Source organism: Mus musculus, chromosome 7 (assembly GCF_000001635.26).
Source record: "Mus musculus strain C57BL/6J chromosome 7, GRCm38.p6 C57BL/6J".
Lineage (NCBI taxonomy): Eukaryota > Metazoa > Chordata > Mammalia > Rodentia > Muridae > Mus > Mus musculus.
In genome coordinates, this window is record NC_000073.6 from 105,223,849 (window position 1) to 105,243,811 (window position 19,963).

At 40.4% G+C, this 19,963-nt stretch overlaps 1 protein-coding gene across 1 annotated transcript in view; it reads left to right on the forward strand.

Annotated features, from left to right (window-relative positions):
• Positions 1-3,868: 3,868 nt before the first annotated feature.
• Positions 3,869-19,963, forward strand: part of Olfr687 (olfactory receptor 687) — a 48,745-nt gene continuing 32,650 nt past the window's right edge. The window contains exon 1 of the mRNA XM_011241955.3: positions 3,869-3,956. Within this exon, the coding sequence (XP_011240257.2) occupies positions 3,869-3,956 (88 nt within the window). The remainder of the gene's footprint in view (positions 3,957-19,963) is intronic.

Consider the following 19,963-nt stretch of genomic DNA (forward strand, 5'->3'; position numbering starts at 1 on the left):
ACTCTGGGAACTGACCGTGCTACCAATCCCCATCTGGCTTCCTTTGAACTCTTGAACAAAAGAGACATGCATCGCCTCACTTGGTACAGGGAACTACTCACTAAGTAAGCACTCCCAACTGAGCTCAGTCCTCCTCAAGATGTACATTGTAGAGAAGGCACAGGAGTATGAGATCCAATCTTTTTCCTGAAAGCCTAAAGTTAATTCCTGATTAAACACCTTCAAAGTCTCATCACAGACATAACTGAGAGCGTCTCTTCAAAATGTCTTTTGTCCCCAATTCTAAGAAGGGGCACAGTGTCCACACTTTGGTCTTCATTCTTCTTGAGTGTCATGCGTTTAGCACATTGGATCTTCTATCTTGGGTATCCTAAGTTTTGGGCTAATATCCACTTATCAGTGAGTACATATTGTGTGAGTTCCTTTGTGATTGGGTTACCTCACTCAGGATGATGCCCTCCAGGTCCATCCATTTGCCTAGGAATTTTATAAATTCATTCTTTTTAATAGCTGAGTAGTACTCCATTGTGTAAATGTACCACATTTTCTGTATCCATTCCTCTGTTGAGGGGCATCTGGGTTCTTTCCAGCTTCTGGCTATTATAAATAAGGCTGCTAAGAACATAGTGGAGCATGTGTCCTTCTTACCAGTTGGAACATCTTCTGGATATATGACCAGGAGAGGTATTGCTGGATCCTCCAGTAGTACTATGTCCAATTTTCTAAGGAACCACCAGACTGATTTCCAGAGTGGTTGTACAAGCTTGCAATCCCACCAATAATGGAGGACTGTTCCTCTTTCTCCACATCCTCGACAGCCTCTGCTGTCACTTGAATTTTTGATCTTAGCCATTCTGACTGGTGGGAGGTGGAATCTCAGGGTTGTTTTGATTTGCATTTCCCTGATGATTAAGGATGTTGAACATTTTTTCAGGTGCTTCTCTGCCATTCGGTATTCCTCAGGTGAGAATTCTTTGTTCAGTTCTGAGCCCCATTTTTTTAATGGGGTTATTTGATTTTCTGGAGTCCACCTTCCTGAGTTCTTCATATATATTGGATATTTGTCCCCTATCTGATTTAGGATAGGTAAAGATCCTTTCCCAATCTGTTGGTGGTCTTTTTGTCTTATTGACGGTGTCTTTTGCCTTGCAGAAGCTTTGCTGTTTCATGAGGTCCCATTTGTCAATTCTCGATCTTACAGCACAAGCCATTGCTGTTCTATTCAGAAATTTTTCCCCTGTGCCCATATCTTCAAGGCTTTTCCCCACTTTCTCCTCTATAAGTTTCAGTGTCTCTGGTTTTATGTGAAGTTCCTTGATCCACTTAGATTTGACCTTAGTACAAGGAGATAGGAATGGATCGATTTGCATTCTTCTACATGATAACAACCAGTTGTGCCAGCACCATTTGTTGAACAAAACACCCATGGAAGGAGTTACAGAGACAAAGTTTGGAGCTGTGGCGAAAGGATGGGCCATCTAGAGACTGCCATATCCAGGGATCCACCCCATAATCAGCTTCCAAATGCTGACACCATTGCATACACTAGCAAGATTTTGCTGAAAGGACCCAGATATAGCTGTCTCATGTGAGACTATGCCGGGGCCTAGCAAACACAGAAGTGGATGCTCACAGTCAGCTATTGGATGGATCACAGGGCTCCCAATGGAGGAGCTAGAGAAAGTACCCAAGGAGCTAAAGGAATCTGCAACCCTATAGGTGGAACAACATTATGAACTAACCAGTACCCCGGAGCTCTTGACTCTAGCTGCATACGTATCAAAAGATGGCCTAGTTGGCCATCACTGGAAAGAGAGGCCCATTGGACACACAAACTTTATATGCCCCAGTACAGGGGAACGCCAGGGCCAAAAAATTGGGAATGGGTAGGTAGGGAAGTGGGGGGGAGGGCATGGGGGACTTTTGGGATAGCATTGGAAATGTAATTGAGGAAAATACATAATAAAAAAATATTAAAAATTTTTTTAAAAATTGTTTGCTTCAGCAGATAACAACTGACACTTTCTTTTATACACACACACACATATATATATATCAGCTTTAATTAAAAGCAAACAAAATAAAAATTAAAAAAAATAACAAAATCTTTTAAAATAAAAATATTAATAACAAAAAATGTCTTTTGTCTTTCTGTTTAATAAAATCATTAACTGATTCTGAACTTGTTTTCTGTGACAGATTTCAAGGTCCAGGTGCATCTGTGTGTGACCCACCTTGCTCTGAGAAGACCCCCACAGCTTCTGTGCTCAACCAATGGAATTGCATGCCCAGCTGCTCATAACAAGATGGCTTCACAGAGCTGCCAGAGAGGTCCCCAAGGTGCCAAGCTGTACTGCTCTCTGCTTTTTTTTTTTTTTTTTTTTTTTTTTTTTTTTTTGCAGTCCTGGCTCTTTACCACAAGGCAGCAGCCTAGTACCACCCAAGAAGTGTGGAGGGCTGAGCAAGCCACTCCAATCCAGCTTAGAGGTCTCATGGATGGCAGAGTGACTGGCTGGCTTGTGAAGTTTATTATTGTTGTGTCTGTGGTGCCTGCCCTCAGCAGGTAGGATGCAGATGGAATGAGAAGGAAGAGGGAGAGGCTGTAGCTCTTGCCATCCCTGGTGGGTTCTGATGGATTCCCATTTACTATGGTTGTGGCTCCTTCACCCTGCCTGCACTGAGTGCTCTTGTACATAGAACAGAATACTGAGTGATTGTGCAGTCAGGCTTTAAAGACCTACAGTGTGCCATTTGCCTTGATTGTAGACATTTTGGTGCCTTGCCACTTTACCCATGATGTGGGAACTAGGGGGAAAGTTAGAAAAAGCCTACCTTCATGTCATCTAGACATTTGTACTAATGTTTTTGCAGAGGCAGGAGGGACAGTTTTCATCTCATGGGGACATTCAAAGGGACTTAGTTTTATAGCCTGAGAATCTAAGTTAAAATTCTGGCTGTTTTAGCTCTAGGATAGCTTTTTGTTCTGTCATCATGGCAGACAGAGCTCTCTCTTGTAGCTTACACCCCTTATCACACCACCAAACATGTTCATGGACTGAAAATGTAACATTCTGATAATATGCCCAAGTTGTTCTAAAGACACATAGATGAGAACCTAGCAGACTTCTTTGTACAAATTGATAAGTTAGGGCTGCTGAGGTGACTTGACAAATTAAACCTGATGACCTGAGATTGGTCCCTGGAGCCAAAATGGTTTAAGGAAAGATCTTATTTCCACAAGAGTCCCCTGCTTCTACAGAGATGCTGCAGGCCCATATGTGTGCTCTCTCTTGTTCTCTCTCTCTCTCTCTCTCTCTCTCTCTCTCTCTCTCTCTCTCACACACACACACACACACACACACCCCTTCCAAACACTAACATACTCAATAAATGTAAAATTGTAGTTAAGTATTTCACTATCTGATTGTAAAATGTGCACATAGGCCCCTAACAGCCAAAGCAATTGTCTAAAGAAAGGACAGTGCTAGTCGATCTATCTAGGGTAATGAGGTAAGAGCTTTTCTGAGCTGTTCAAGGCTATATAACAAAAGCTATTTATCACTTCACCATGACTGGGTACTACAAACCTCCTTTAACTGGGTTCTCATATTGCCATAGGTAGATTGGAAGTGGCGATGGCAGGGAAGACTCAGATGGTATTCCTACATGAAGATGTCACCATACCCTGCAAAATCCCTGGCTGGACCTCAATACTGTGGGAGTCATCTGGTCTTTGAAGAAGGACAGGAATGAATCTGAGGTCCAGGTGTTTGAGTTTTATGGAGATCAACAAGAGGCAGTTCGTCCTGGAGCTGATGTGTTCTTGTTGGGGCTAGAACTTGGAAATGCCTCACTCCATCTGCCCACGATGGAGCTTCGAGAAGCAGGAGAATACAGATGTAAGGTTGTGGTCACCCCTGAAAAGGCAGAGGGGACAACCAGGCTAGAAATTGTTGGTGAGTCCTCTGTGAAAGTGCCCTGAGGTTCTGATGCTGCTGGGGTAGTGGTAGGTGTGTGGATGGCCAAGCAGAGCAGAGGGTTAGAACATGGGTGAAGGAATCAGGCTTTCAACTCCACTGCAACCCAAGTCCATAGGCAAACACTGAAGAGGATAAAGCAGGGGAATCTTGCTTATCTTTTTATTTTGTCATTTCTGCACAGAAGTGCTGATTTTAAAATTGCTTTGGTAATTACAGCGTACTATTCTTTCCTGCATAGTTCATGATCTGACATTATTTACTAATTTGGCTTTTTGGAAAATGGTTTCAGGTAGCCTAAGCTGGCTAAGACTTACTGTGCCCTGGAATTCTCTTCCTCCTATCTCCATCTCCTGAGTGCTGGTGTTGCAGCTGGTGCCTCCACAGCAGGCCTTATTTGTGCATTGTGTTATCAGTATCACAGCAGCTTTCCTGAAGGATAATTCCTGGAAATGCTCCTGACACTTCTGAATAGATGCAGGATGGCCATATCTCCCTACAACATCTCTTTAACCTGACAGCTCATTTCCACAGAAAACACACTAAGAACCCTGTAGTGGTGTCCACTAGAGATATGCTCACTGCTGTTTTTGGAATCTTAAAGTAAAATTGTTAATGGTGCTATCTGAGGCAGGATGGAAAACAGGGGCGATAATAGAGAGAGGGTAGAACCCCTTACTCTGGGGAACCTCTCAACAGCTTAAAACATTTTCAGCACAATTCACACGTGAATACTGTGAATGTTGAGCACACTGGGGTATTTATTTTAAGAGTATTGGGGCTGGAGAGATGGCTCAGTGGTTGAGAACACTGTCTGCTCTTCCAAAGGTCATGAGTTCAATTCCCAGCAACCACATGGTGGCTCACAACCATCTGTAATTGGGCCTGATGTCCTCTTCTGGTGTGTCAACAACAAGATGCTCATATATATTAAATAAATATTAATTAAAAATTATTAAAAAGAGTGTTAAAATAGTAATATGCCATGTCTGTGCCTACAATGCCCCAAGCAAGGCCGTCTCCTCTCCCAAGGCTTTGGCAAAGTCCCAAATAACATGAATAGCTTTGTTTACAGTGGGAAGTTCTAACTGCCTATATTTCTGTGATATAGCCTTGTTCCCCTGTCAGGTGCACCTCAGGGGTCACCTTTTGGAACCAATGATTTCAGAGTCATCAGAATTCTATGTATGAGCCAGACACAGGGGTCAACACCTATAATCTAGCACTTAGAGACTGATCTCTGTAAGTCTGAGGTCAGCATCACCACATAGAGAGTTCCAGGCCAGCACCTGTCTCGAACAAGATAAACAGTGAATTCTATGTCTTACTATTGTAAAGGCAATGGAGATTATTCTCTGGGAAGCCTACATCCATGAGCTAGGATATTGGTTTTTTTCTCAGTCCTTGTGTTGAAATGTATAGTAACATCTCCGTGTAATAAACTGGAAATATCCTTCACTTTGGTTAGTTGTGAAATTCTTTACTTAGGTCAGAGTCTGAGTTTTCTAGGGCAGAGTTAAGAATCTAGGTTTACCTGAGTGAAGGTCTCCAAAAGATAAAGAATTCTTCCAGCTGCTGGTGGCAATTCTGAGCTATCTCCACAGTATGTCCACAACATCTTTTGTACGGCTCATGTTGGATTGTTTGGGACACTGTGGGTGAATTCCCTCCAGTATCTGGCCTAGATGCTACTTTGTTTTGTTTCTCCTGTTTTATCTCAGGGCCCACATGGTGTTTAATGAGTATTCTGACTCCTGTAAAAGCAATCATGAGAGCTATCCATTCTGTGTTCCTGGGTCAAATTGGGAGGTAGGTGGTTTTCCTGGGGCGGGGGAAGGGGAGGGAGATAACATTATGAGACTGATTCTGTAAATACACTAAGTCTCTGCCCTAATTAAGAATTCTATTGCTGTGAATAATCACTAAGACCAAAGTAAAGTGGGGAGAATGGGTATAAGGAACAAGATAAAGAAATGATACCGTGGAGTAGATGAATATACCCATGGAAACCAAGACCACCTGTGTGTGTGTGTGTGTGTGTGTGTGTGTGTGTGTGTGTGTGTGTAAGATAAAATTGAAGTAAAGTAAATGCCAGATGAAGTAATGTGTGAGTGCCTTAATTATGATTGGCTAAGAGTAGCTTTAAAACTACTGTCTGGCCACCGCCACTCGCTCACTTCCATAGTCCACGGAGACGCTGTCATGCTGAGCGATCGAGTCCACCAACCCGGATGCCTGCCGCCTAATGAGAGGAGCCCACACCACGGACCGCGCTCTAGCTGAACCCCAAAATGGAAGGACATGTCACCAACCTTACCAGATGAGCTGCCATTGGGCCAAGCTACGACATCGGGCCAGAACGGAAGTTAGTGAAGTGTGAGTGTATGAATGAAAGTGGTTCCATTTCGCTACTTATTGCTGTTTATGAATAAACAAGTTGTTATAACCTGACCTCCGAATCTGAGGCTTCTTTCTCGACTCTGTCCTCAATCCTGATTCTGACAATTGGTATAGTCGGCAGGATCGGATCAGTCTTTAAGAGACTGATCCTCAGGACTCAAGCTGGGGCCCCACTTAGCAGCCGCCTAGCAGCCACCTGTTGGCCACGCTTTACCAAACATTTAAATTCTGGGCCATTTACTGGGCTGTAGAATTCGAATATACACCTAGTCTAAGCCTGAGCACCCTTACTCATCAGTAGGCACTGGCCTCCCTTGAAGTTGAAAGTCTAAGATACCTCGAAGCCAACTCTGAGCTGACCAGGAAAGGAGGAAGAGCAGGTAAATAGGTGCAGACAAGAAGACCAAGGAGCCAGGGGGGACTGGAGCCCACCACCCCAGAGCCAACTCTGGCCAGAAGCTCCTGAGGGAGCCAAGGTAGGAGGAAGAGCAGAGGGTGAGGGTAGAAGCCCCCAAAACCTATGAGAGTGTGTTTGGCAAAAATACTAGTAAGACGGATGAATAAATTATTTAATGAATTATTGAAAAATCCACCAAGAAGTAATATCACCTGGTACTTTACATAGAAAACAGTAAAGGCACTGTACCTATAAATTAACAGGATGAGTGTACCTAAAAGGCTCATCTAGGGTATGAAAACGATAAAATTAGAGGACAAAGAAAGCTCTGACCCAGTGGAAAGAGCTTGGCAGGATAATAACTGCATAGTTAAGAATAAGACTAAGTGCAAGGAAGTTAAAAATGACATTCCATTGACAGCACCACAGCAGGTGGAACCTATAATAGAGAGAGCATTACAAAAGGAAGTACCTAATATACTAATGAAGACTATAGTCAATTTGGATTAGGATAGATTAATGGGCAAAAAGCTAGTCATGAATATCACAAAACAATGGAAGGACTCCAATCCTTTCCAAAATGCCCTAGAGTCTGGTCAGTGACCGCCTCCCGGCTTCAGATGCTGGTAAGGGGTTCTGGACATGCCAGCCCCTTGGAGATTTAAATGGAAACTAAAGCATATACCCAACAGGAACTTAATGAACTTAGAAAGACTTATGCCTAAAACAGTATGAAGGATGCATCCTACATAGTAAAACTGTTGGAAAAGGGAGCAGATACAAAAATGTTATAAGACCAAGAGATGCACAAAATTAGTAATGTGGAAAATCCCACCATGTTTGATGCTCTAGAGCATGTTTTAGACAGCACCCAAGGAGACATGTACCCACCGCTTGATTGGAAAACTGCAGCTTGGAGATATATGTTCCCCTTCTTAGATTTAACTCAGTTTGAGGCCCCAGAAAAATGTAATAATTTACAGGAAGCAATTCAGTTAGCAAGAAAATTGGGAGTGCTCTAGTTCATTTACAATCAGGTACCCACCCTGCAGGCAGCACCAATGTTGGCCCATTTTAGGAAAATCCTGTTAAAAGGAGCTCTACAACATCTCAGGGTGACCCTAGCTGGACCAATGCAAGGATGTCAACCTATGGCAGATGCCATAGACTTCTTAAAATCATACAGAGAATTAGACTTGGATAAGGTAGTATACCTACCTTATTAAAGGTAAGAAATTTAACAAATGAGGAGAAGGCTTAAAAACATAAGACCATTTGGAAGGCTGAATGTAGGGGCAAGACCTATGAACAAGCTGCCATCCAGGAACAATCAAAAAAGACGAGGACATCCCTTTCAACCTCAGGGACACAACATCTAAAACCCAGAGTAGTACTACCTATCATACTACCTGATGGCACCACCAAAGTGGTTAAATGGCCGATGGACACAGGTAGTGAAATTAATGTATATGCCCTAGAAGAAGGAAAGATCCTGAATACAGGCAAGATCAAAGGCTACAAGTAGAGAGAGTTGGAGGCAAAGTCAGAACTCCTATAACTAGACTAATATTGCAAGTATATGATAAGAGCTATGAGCTAGATTTCGCTCTCTGCAGTGCCCTAGAAAATATCGTAGGACTACACACAATACACAAATTATTTCTGAAATTTCTGAATTATAAAAGAATACCAAAATATACTACTGGCTACAGTCAAAATTCCACAGGTAAACTACTTAAAATACCACCCTCCTTCACACCACAATACTCCATAAAAGGTGGGTTGGAGGAAGTGAAGAATACCATACAAATGTTATTTGGGTTTTTTTTGTAATTGTTTTGCAGTTTAATTTTGTGTTTTAAAAAATGATTGGCTTGTGTTTGTTTTTAAAATTACAGTCATTGAATGTACCATATCTCAAGTGACTTTCAGTTCACCTGCCCTCGGTCCTGTCCCATAGAGAATGCCAGTCCTGCAATTTCTTCTGTTACAGTAACACACATTAGTTCATACAGAATTGGTGAGCAGTGGACATGTGCAGCATCGTGCAAGCATTGCTGTGCTCTAGAGTTGACTTTTGTACATTAGCATTTTGACCAGTAATTAATAACCACTGAATGCAGACTGTACCAATGTGACTGCTATGAGAGCAATCCAGTAAAGCCTTGTATATTATACACAATGTCCTTGCAACTCCATCTCCCTCTGATTGGCACACACTCTCTACTTAAATGCCTATTGTCTGCTTTCTCATCTCTGTGGAAAGGAAACAGCCAGAGCTTTTCTTTAGAGCATCATTGTGTTTTGTCCAAATCTGCTGCTCTATGTGATTTCTGTTGACCATTTGTTCCACACACCAGAAGAAGTAATGATCTTCTCTTATATAGATGATCTCCTATTGATAGCAAACAATAAACAAATATTACATAAAACAGTAACAGACTTAATTGCACACCTGACAAATGAAGGATGGATCATTAATAAAAACAAAGTAAAGAGACCAGCAGAATTCCTCGGAGTACACTGGTCAAATAGAGGACCATCCATTGGCCTAGTCAGCCATCAGTGGAAAGAGAGGCCCATTGGTCTTGCAAACTTTATATGCCTCAGTACAGGGGAATGCCAGGGCCAAGAACTGGGAGTGGGTGGGTAGGGGAGTGGGAAGAGAGAGGGTATGGGGGACTTTTGGGATAGCATTGGAAATGTAAATGAAGAAAATACCTAATTAAAATAAAATAAAATAAAATAAAAAGTTTTAAAAAAATGTCTAACATAGGTTAACCACTGGATTAAGTACAATAGTTTTAATAATTAGTCAAGGAATGGATACTACAGTCATGGAGATTTTAGTATATTATACAATATTAAGTAATAATTTAAAGAATAAATTTTCATACTTAATGGAAAAAAACAAGTATGTTCTCTACTTTCCAGCTACTCAAACATTTTCCAATATTCCCGCTATTTGTTTTAAAATTCAATTCAGTTGCCCTTATAAGAAAACATACTCTGTACACTGTCTATTCTTTCTGACCTCCTAATAAATTTTCCATGGCCAGGAAAAAAAAAAAAAAAAAAAAAAAAAAAAAAAAAAAAAAAAGGACCATCCGTTCCACCAGAACTAATTAACAAATTAAGAAACTTACCAAGATCTCAGAATAAGACAGAAACCCAGCATTTAATAGGTTTATTTGGGTATTGGAGGCAACATATAACATACCTGCAATTGTTGCTTCAACCATTATACAGCAGAGTGAAAAAAGCATCTGATTTCACCTGGGGACCAACCCAGGGAGAAGCAGTAAAAATTATATTATAGTATATAGAGCAATTTAGTAATTTAATTTACATCAATGCAGATAACAGAGTGATAATAGATATCCTCTTTATAAAAGGATATGACAATTGGAATATATTTGTTAAACAACCACAAATTAAACAATTGGCTTTTATTGCAAACGCTTCCCTTGGTCAGGTGCCAAGTATTCACTCTTTGAAAAAACAATATGGACAGCCCATGAAGTACTCTGCATGTGCCACAGTATCCTAAGACAGAACCTGGTAGTACTCTGATCCACCATGCCCATTCTCAACTGGGTAAAGGCACCAGAAGAGGCATGGGCAGGGCTGCTGATGGAAGGAAAGGTATTACAATGGAAATGGTACCTCTCAGAGCTCCTTCAAGGAACAAAGGGGATGGTACCAATGGTGTTGGAGCACATACTGGCATCAATTAATGAAAGTCAGGTACCAATCACACTCAACACCTTCCCTCCCCAGAAACAGGTACCCATAAGAACATGGGGGTCAGGTCAATATTCCCCCTTACTGGTTAATGCCGGGTTTACTGATGGCTCAGCCACCACTAAAAGCAATGTGGTGTGCTACAAAGCAGCAGCTTTCAGGCTGGAAGACGGAATAGTACTAATAGAGGAAGAAAAGAGTAAATCAGCAAAACATGCAGAAGTATTAGCAGCCCTACTGGTAGACAATCCCATAAGGATGGAAAGGACTTCCACCTTTTAACAGGTTCTTGGTGCATGGCTAACAGAGTAGCAATTTGGTCAGGAAAATGGAAAAATCAATGGAAAAGACTTATGGTCTAAAGAAGTTTAGATAGAGATAGCTCAAATCAAGAAAGACATAAGAATTAAGGTATATCATGTAGACACTCACCAAAACAAAGATGACCTACAAAGCAAATATAATAACAAAACAGACAGGTTGACAAGTATGGCAATAAAACTTAAGGTACATTATCAAAGAGAACAAACAGGACCTACAAAATTTAAAATTAAGAGGAAATGGACCAAAGTGACACTCCACACACAGAGGTTACAAGAGAGGAAACAGAGCAAATACACAAATTCCTTGGACATGCAGGAAGCCAAGCAACATACCAATGGTTCACTCAAAGAAACATAGCCATAACATGGGATAAAATTAAGAATGCCATACAGAAATGTGAAGGATGTCCTGCAACCAAAAACAGATTTAAACATAATTACCATGGAATAGACACTCATAGACTACATTCTAATCACACACTCCAAATTGATTGACCATTAAATGAGTCTAGGAAACAGTACGCATGCACAATAGTAGATGTCTGCACAGGATTAGGTATGGCCAAATCAGGGTCCAAAGCAGACCAAAAACTAACAATATTTATATTATGGTCATGGATTTCAGCTTATTGTATACCCTGACTAATACAAAGTGATCAAGGAACCCTCCTTAATGGTAAAATCATACAGAGACTAGCAAAACATCTTGACATAATTTGGGAATTCCACCTGGTCTATAACCCAACAGCAGCAGTCAGTATTGAAAGATTCAATGGATTACTTAAAGTAAAATTAATAGCACATAAAGATAGACTACTTTCTGAAGCTCTGGTGAAAGCTATCTTTGAATTAAATAGCAGAGCTGGAACCAATAAGATGATCTCCAATTGAGGAAGTCCTCAGCACACAGACTGATATAGATTATCCAGATTGAAAAAAAAAAACAGAAATACAATCAAACCCTATGCTTGCATCTGCAGGCACAAGGATAAACTAACCCAGACAGAAATCATAGCACCAGGCACTGGAAACACCGTGTGGACCACAGATAGTAAGGAAGGACTATAACTAATCAAACTAGAGGACTTAGCATCACTCTAACAGGAAATGTGTGTATGTGTGTGTGCGAGAGTATTGATATATACAGTGATCCTTATTATTGTTGTTTCTCTGGGAATCAGTCCAGTGGTAAACCTCAGTGTGCACTTCTGTGACTAAATACATAATAATCATACTACTACTAGCCTGATAGCCAACTATACTATTTGCTGGCTAAAAACTGTGGCAAGAAAAAATTGAAAACGCTGACTGTGTGGTTGGCTGGTTGGGTAACAACAGGATTCGATGTTATGATAACATTGTTACCAGGAACATGTAAATAAGAAAAGGAATAAGAAAAAACAAAACAGATTAAGTTGCCATGAGAACTATGACTCAATATTTTGCTCCAGCCAAGAGTTCCACAACTGGTTCCAGGAGGCCTCCTTCTTTTGAAGTTTTTGCCTCAGTCTGTGGAACTTGTCACACAGATTCTATGGGTGTTTGTGTGGCAAAATATGAACTGAACCCAATGTACAGAATTTTCTGTACCTTACCCACTTAAAAGTGCCATAACCCCTCTACCTAAACCATGGGGAAATAGGTGTCCCAGGGAGTTACATGACCACCTATACTCAGAAGTCCAGAGGACATGGAACAAGACAAATTGGCTCTGTGTAGCAGGCTTCCCGAACCCACCCTGGTTCAGCAAGCTAAGCTATTACCCTGACTTAAGGCGGGCCACCAGAATAGAAACACAACCATGGCCCACTTGGAAAGATGGGGTATAGTAGCCAGAGGCTACATGAACTGGGTTTCCAAGAGGAAAGCTGGGGCTGTATGGGAGAGACAACGAGAGAAGAACAAGACAAAGACAAGTTTCTGATCAAGGCCCAAAGTTTACTTTTGGAGTCTGAACTTTAAAAGGGGGAAGCCTATCCCCCCCCCCACCACCACCATGCCAGAATCTCATTGCTTTGTCAGAATCTTGTCAGGAAAATAGGTTCAGCCTCTCAGCAGGTAGTGGCATCTTGGAGGAAACTGAAGATGTGGCAGGACAATAAACTTTATCTAGGTGGGAAGACTCAACTTTATGTGGGCTAGCCAACTGTGGCATAAACAATAACTATATCAGCCCACTCAAGGTTGGGGGAGGGCACAATTGGGTATCAACCATGGCCCTGGGGATAGAATATTATATACAACCACTAATACTAACCAGCATCCTACCACAACCATGCCAGGCAATATTACATAAAAAAACACCAATAAATAACCTTATGCACAATGCTGAAGGCAACACACAAATGCTTTTTGGTAGCTCAGGGATATTCATGGATGTCAGAATAGAGTAGAGAAAATGACACCAACAGAGTACCAGGCATTCTCTGGAACTGCTTCAGCACAAACTCTTGTTCTATAAGACCAGAGGAAGAAAGACATAAAGTACTAACAGAGCATGGGAAATCAGAAGGAGAAGTAGGACTTCACATGCATGAGGCTCATGTTACACACACCCTACTCAAAGGAAATACAGCAGCATTCTTACCATTATGTAAGGAGTCCAGAGGTTATGAGTATACCTCACTAATGGCTCTGTGTGATCAAGGAGCTGGCATTATAGAATAGTACAAATACAGGAAGTATGGAAATATATAAAGAAACCAATACCCATTTTGGGGGGACTGCCAATGATAAGGAGAAATATAACCATGACAGGAGGAAACTTACCTAATGCATCGAGACTCAAGAAGGAAAACATAAACATGAATCCAAAAGGAACATACTTTATATTATTATTACAAAACATTACCTACTACAATCAACATCACTATATGACCACTTTCGATAAGAAGGAAGAATATAAAACAGTCAAGTACATTTCTGACACAGCAGTAAACAGCACACAAATGGATTTCCCTGTACCACGGGATATACTAGAAAACATTACTGCAGTTAATTTTCCAGAAAGAAAGGTAACCACAAAGTTCAGGGCAGCACCCAGTCAGGAACTCTATGGAATCGAGAGCATAACAATACCGGATTTTGTACTGGGGCATATAAAGTTTACAGGACCAAGGGGCCTCTCTTCCCATTGATGGCCAACTATGCCATCTTCTGCTACATATGCAGCTAGAGACAAGAGCTCTGGGGGTACTGGTTAGTTCATATTGTTGTTCCACCTATAAGGTTGCAGACCCCTTCAGCTCCTTGGGTACTTTCTCTAGCTCCTCCATTGAGGGCCTTGTGTTCCATCCTTATAGATGACTGTGAGCATCTACTTCTGTATTTGCCAGGCACTGGCATAGCCTCACAAGAGACAGCTATATCAGGGTCCTTAAAGCTAAATCTTGCTGGCATATATAATAGTGTCTGCATTTGGTGGAAGTAGGAGTGAGTGGGTAGGGGAGCAGGACAGGGGGAGTGTGTAGAGGACTTTTCTTACTTTGCTTTAAAAAGAGGCAATACACTATAAGCTTGATAATTTTATACCTTTGGTGAGAGCATACCAATTTATGTAAAGCAAATATTATGATATTGATCATTCATCCATGAAATAAGATAAACTAAAAATATTTCCTTGCTATTTTCTTGATAATAAACTTTGTAGTTGTTTAAATAACATCTACTAAATAACATCTGGAACAGTAAAAAAAAATACCTACTTTTAAGTACAGAGGATTTAACAAAATTAGATGCAAGAAAAACAATTTAGATCTTGTATCCCGGGTCCCTCAGAGACCAGTCTTCACAGGAGAGCACGCAGGCTGTAGAAGCAACATAGCTTCTGGGACAAGGCCACTTTTAGGCCTTCATCTTCAGCCAGGAGGCAGAGCTGAGCTCCAGACCTCTGTGCACCTTCCCTGCAAGAGGAGAGCTTGCCTGCAGAGAGTGCTCTGACCACTGAGATTCAGAAGAGAGTTGGTCTCCCAGGAGTGCTGACAGAGGCTAAAGAACCACAGGAGGAACAAGCTCCAGCGAGAGACAGCTAGAACATCTAACACCAGAGATTACCAGATGGCTAAAGGCAAATGAAAAAAAATCTTACTAACAGAAACCAAGACCAGTGGGCATCATCAGAACCCAGGAGGCCCACCACAGTGAGTCCTGGATACCCAAACACACCAAAAAACAAGATTCAGATTTAAAATAATATCTCATGATGCTGGTAGAGGATTTAAAGAAGGACATTAATAACTCACTTTAAAATACAGGAGAACACTGCTAAACAGGTAGAAGCCCTTAAAGAGGAAGCACAAATCCCCTCAAGTAATTACAGGAAAACACTGCTAAACAGGTAGAAGACTTTAAGGAGGAAACACAAAAATCCTTTAAAGAATTACAGGAAAACACAACCAAACAGGTGATGGAATTGAACAAAACAATCCAAGATCTAAAAATGGAAGTAGAAACAATGAAGAAAACCTAAAGGGAGACAACTCTGGAAATGGAAACCCTAGGAAAGAAATCAGGAACCATAGATGTGAGCATCAGCAACAAAATACAAGAGATGGAAGACAGAATCTTATGTGGAGAAGATACCATGGAAAACATGGGAAGAACAGTCAAAGAAAATTCAAAAAGCAAAAAGATCCTAACCCAAAACATCCAGGAAATCCATGACACAATGAGAAGACCAAACCTAAGAATAATAGGTATAGAGGAGAATGAAGATTTTCAACTAAAGGGACAGTAAATATCTTCAACAAAATTATAGACGAAAACTTCCCTAATCTAAAGAAAGAGATGCCCATGAACATACAAGAAGCCTACAGAACTCCAAATAGACTGGACCAGAAAGGAAATTCCTACTGACACATAATAATCAGAACAACAAATGCACTAAATAAAGATAGAATATTAAAAGTAGTAATAGAAAAAGTTCAAGTAACATATAAAGGCAGACCTATTAGAATTACACCAGAAATCTCACCGGAGACTATGAAAGCCAGAAGATCCTGGACAGATGTTATGCAGACCTTAAGAGACCACAAATGCCAGCCGAGGCTACTATAGCCAGCAAAACTCTCAATTACCATGGAGATAGCAAAGTATTCCATGACAAAACCAAATTCACACAATAACTTTCCACGAATCCAAAGGATAATAAAGGGGAAACTCCAACACAAGGAGAGAAAGGACACCCTAGAAAAAAACAAGAAAGTCATCCTTCAACACACATAAAGGAAGACAGCAGCAAGAACAGAATCCCAACTAACAAAAAAATAACAGGAAGCAACAATTACTTTTACTTAATATCTCTTAATATTAATGGACTCAATTCCCAAATAAAAAGGCATAGATTAACAGACTGGCTACATAAACAGGACCCAACTTTTTGCTGCTCACAGGAAACCCACCTCAGGGAAAAAGACAGATACTGCCTCAGAGTAAAATGGCTGGAAAACAATTTTTCAAACAAATGGTCCAAAGAAACAAGCTGGAGTAGCCATTATAATATGGAATAAAATAGACTTCCAACGCAAAGTTATCAAAAAAGACAAGGAGGGGTACTTCATACTCATCAAAGGTAAAATCTTCCAAGAGAAACTCTCAATTCTGAATATATATGCTCCAAATGCAAGGGCATCCATATTCATTAAAGAAACTATAGTAAAGGACAAAGCACATATTGCACCTCACACAATAATAGTGGGAGGTTTCAACACCCCACTCTCATCAATGGACAGATCTTGGAAACAGAAACTAATCAGAGACACCTGTAAACTAACAGAACTTATGAAACAAATGGGATTTAACAGATAACTGAAGAACATTTTATCCTAAAACAAAAGGATATACCTTCTTCTTAGAACCTCATGGTACCTTCTCCAAAATCTGCCATATAATTGGTCAGAAAACAGGCCTCAACAGATACAAAAATATTGAAATTATCCCATGCATCCTATCAGATCACCATGAACAAAGGCTGATCTTCAATAACAACATAAATAATTGAAAGCCAACATTCACATGGAAGCTGAAAAATACTCTACTCAATGATACCTTGGTCAAGGAAGGAATAAAGAAAGAAATTAAAGACATTTTAGAGTTTAATGAAAATGAAGCCACAACATACCCAAACTTATGGGACACAATGAAAGCAGTCCTAAGAGGAAAACTCATAGCTCTGAGTGCCTCCAAAAAGAAACTAGAGAGAGCATACACTAGCAGCTTGACAACAAACCTAAAAGCTCTAGAACAAACAGAAGCAAATTCACCCAAGAGGAGTAGACTGCAGGAAATAATTATACTTAGGGCTAAAATCAACCAAGTGGAAACAAAAAGAACTATGCAAAGAATCAACCAAACAAGGAGCTGCTAATTTGAGAAAATCAACAACATAGATAAACCCTTAACCAGACTCACTAGAAGGCACAGGGACAGTATCCTAATTAACAAAATCAGAAATGAAAAGGGAGACATAACAACAAAACCTGAGGAAATCCAAAACATCATCAGATCCTACTACCACAGGCTATATTCAACATAACTGGAAAACCTGGATGAAATGGACAAATTTCTAGACAGAAACCAGGTACCAAATTTAAATCGGGATGAGATTAGTGACCTAAACAGTTCCATATCCCCTAAAGGAAAAGAAGCAGTCATTAATAGTCTCCCAACCAAAAAAAAAGGTCCAGAACCAGATGAGTTTAGTGCAGAGTTCTATCAGACCTTCAAAGAAGATCTAATTCCAATTCTCCTCAAACTATTCCACAAAATAGAAGCAGAAGGTACTCTACCCAATTCATTCTATGAAGCCACAATTACTCTGATACCTAAACCACATAAAGATCCAACAAAAAGAACTTCAGACCAATTTCCCTTATGAATATAGATTCAAAAATCCTCAATAAAGTTCTCACTAACCGAATCCAAGAACATATCAAAACAATCATCCATCCTGACCAAGTAGGTTTCATCCCAGGGATGCAGGAATGGTTCAATATATGGAAATACATCAACGTAATACAGTATATAACCAAACTCAAAGACAAAAACCACACAATCATCTCATTAGATGTGGAGAAAGCATTTGACAAAATCCAAAATCCATTCATGATAAAAGTCTTAGAAAGATCAGGAATTCAAGGCCCATACCTAAACATAATAAAAGCAATCTACAGCAAACCAGTAGCCTACATCAAAGTAAACGGTGTGGGATAAGGGTGGAAGGAACATAAAACTAGAGCAGGCTGAGTTTATTGACATGGGTCCTCTGAGTAGAGATTCTAGGTTTAATACAGAAGCTCGCATAGTTAAAAAAAGGTGTCAAAAGTTTGTTTGAATGGTTGGCTGAGGTGTTTATCAAAAGATAGCCTACTGGAAATGACTTGGAGATGCCTGACATTCCGTGGCTTAGTGTTGATGAAGGGATTTTAAGACTTAGGGAAATTGCAATGCTAGAGTGGATATATTGTGTAAAGCCTAATTGTCCACAATGGGAAGGTCCAGAAGATATGCCCTTCACCAGCTCTATAAGACGCAAATTGGTGAGAGGGGCACCAGCACATTTGAAGGGTTTTGTTCTTTCCCTTTTCCTTGTGCCAGATCTTAGCATTGGAGATGCTTCTGCTCAATTAGATGAATTAAATTCACTGGGTTTAGTTGGATTCTGAGGTAACAAGGGCCAGGTGGCAGCATTGAATCGCCGGAGAGAAGGTGATCCTAGTTATTATAATGGACAGCGTAGACAAAAGAATGTTTATAATAACATACCCAGTAATGGTCAGCACAGGAGAGGTGAAATTTATAATGGCATGACTCTCTTGGACCTTTGGTACTGGCTAATCAATCATGGTGTTTCCAGGAATGAAATACATAGGAAGCCTACTGCATATTTGTTTGATCTGTATAAGCAGAAAAATTCTCAAACAAATGAAAGAAAGGCTACATTAGATCGTGGTAAACAGCAATCTCGGCCAGTGAATCAATTTCCAGACTTGAGCACAGTTTGCAGATCCGGAACCCCTTGAATGAAGGGGTGGCCAGGTTCCACTGAGGAAGGATCTTGATAAGACACCCAAAGGTTTTGCTGTTACCCTTTCTCCAGTTCTTCCCCAGATGGACCTATGGCCTTTTACAAGGGTAACTGTACACTGGGGAAAAGGAAATAATCAGACTTTTCGGGGTCTGCTGGATACTGGTTCTGAGTTGACACTGATCCCAGGGGATCCCAAGAAACATTGTGGTCCTCCAGTTAAAGTAGGGGCTTATGGAGGGCAGGTGATTAATGGAGTTTTGACTGATGTCCGACTCACAGTAGGTCCAGTAGGTCCCCGGACACATCCTGTGGTGATTTTCCCAGTTCCAGAATGTATAATTGGGATAGATATACTCAGAAATTGGCAGAATTCTCATATTCTCTCCAGCACAGGGAACACCAGGGCCAAGAAGCAGGAATGGGTGGGTTGGGGAGCAGGGCAGGGGGAGGGTATAGGGGACTTTCAGGATAGCATTTGAAATGTAAATGAAGAAAATATCTAATAAAAATTGTAAAAAAAGAAGTTAATGAATCAAATGTATACTTTTATATAGACTGGGTGAAAGTTCCACTAATGGGATATAATAAACCAGAAGAGTATTAATGGTTACTATATCCCACCAACCTTTTGTCTTTGTTAATATTTTCTTTTATATTTTCAATGTGGAAAGAATAAATTGAAAATAAAATAAAATAAAAATAAAGTTAAAAACCCTTCATGTGAATGGAAAGAAAGAAAGGAAGAAAGAAAGAAAGAAAGAAAGAAAGAAAGAAAGAAAGAAAGAAAACCAATTTAATAGCAACAAATGTACCAGCAGTTGACTGCTATTTAACCTTAGCAGCCTAACACACAAATACCACATCAAGGCACCAAAAAGGAGTATACAATGGTGGAAAACTTGGGGAATCAAACATAACAATGCAAGAACCATATATCATTCAGGCTTACCATATTATTTTAGCTACATATTACCCACACTCCCAATATCAAGACTGGCAAATGTCAGATTGGTCAGCAGAAAAGCCAAAAGCAAGCCCTATGCTGACAGGCATAGATGGCTGGAATAAGATCTTATGCTTACCCATGTCACTACAA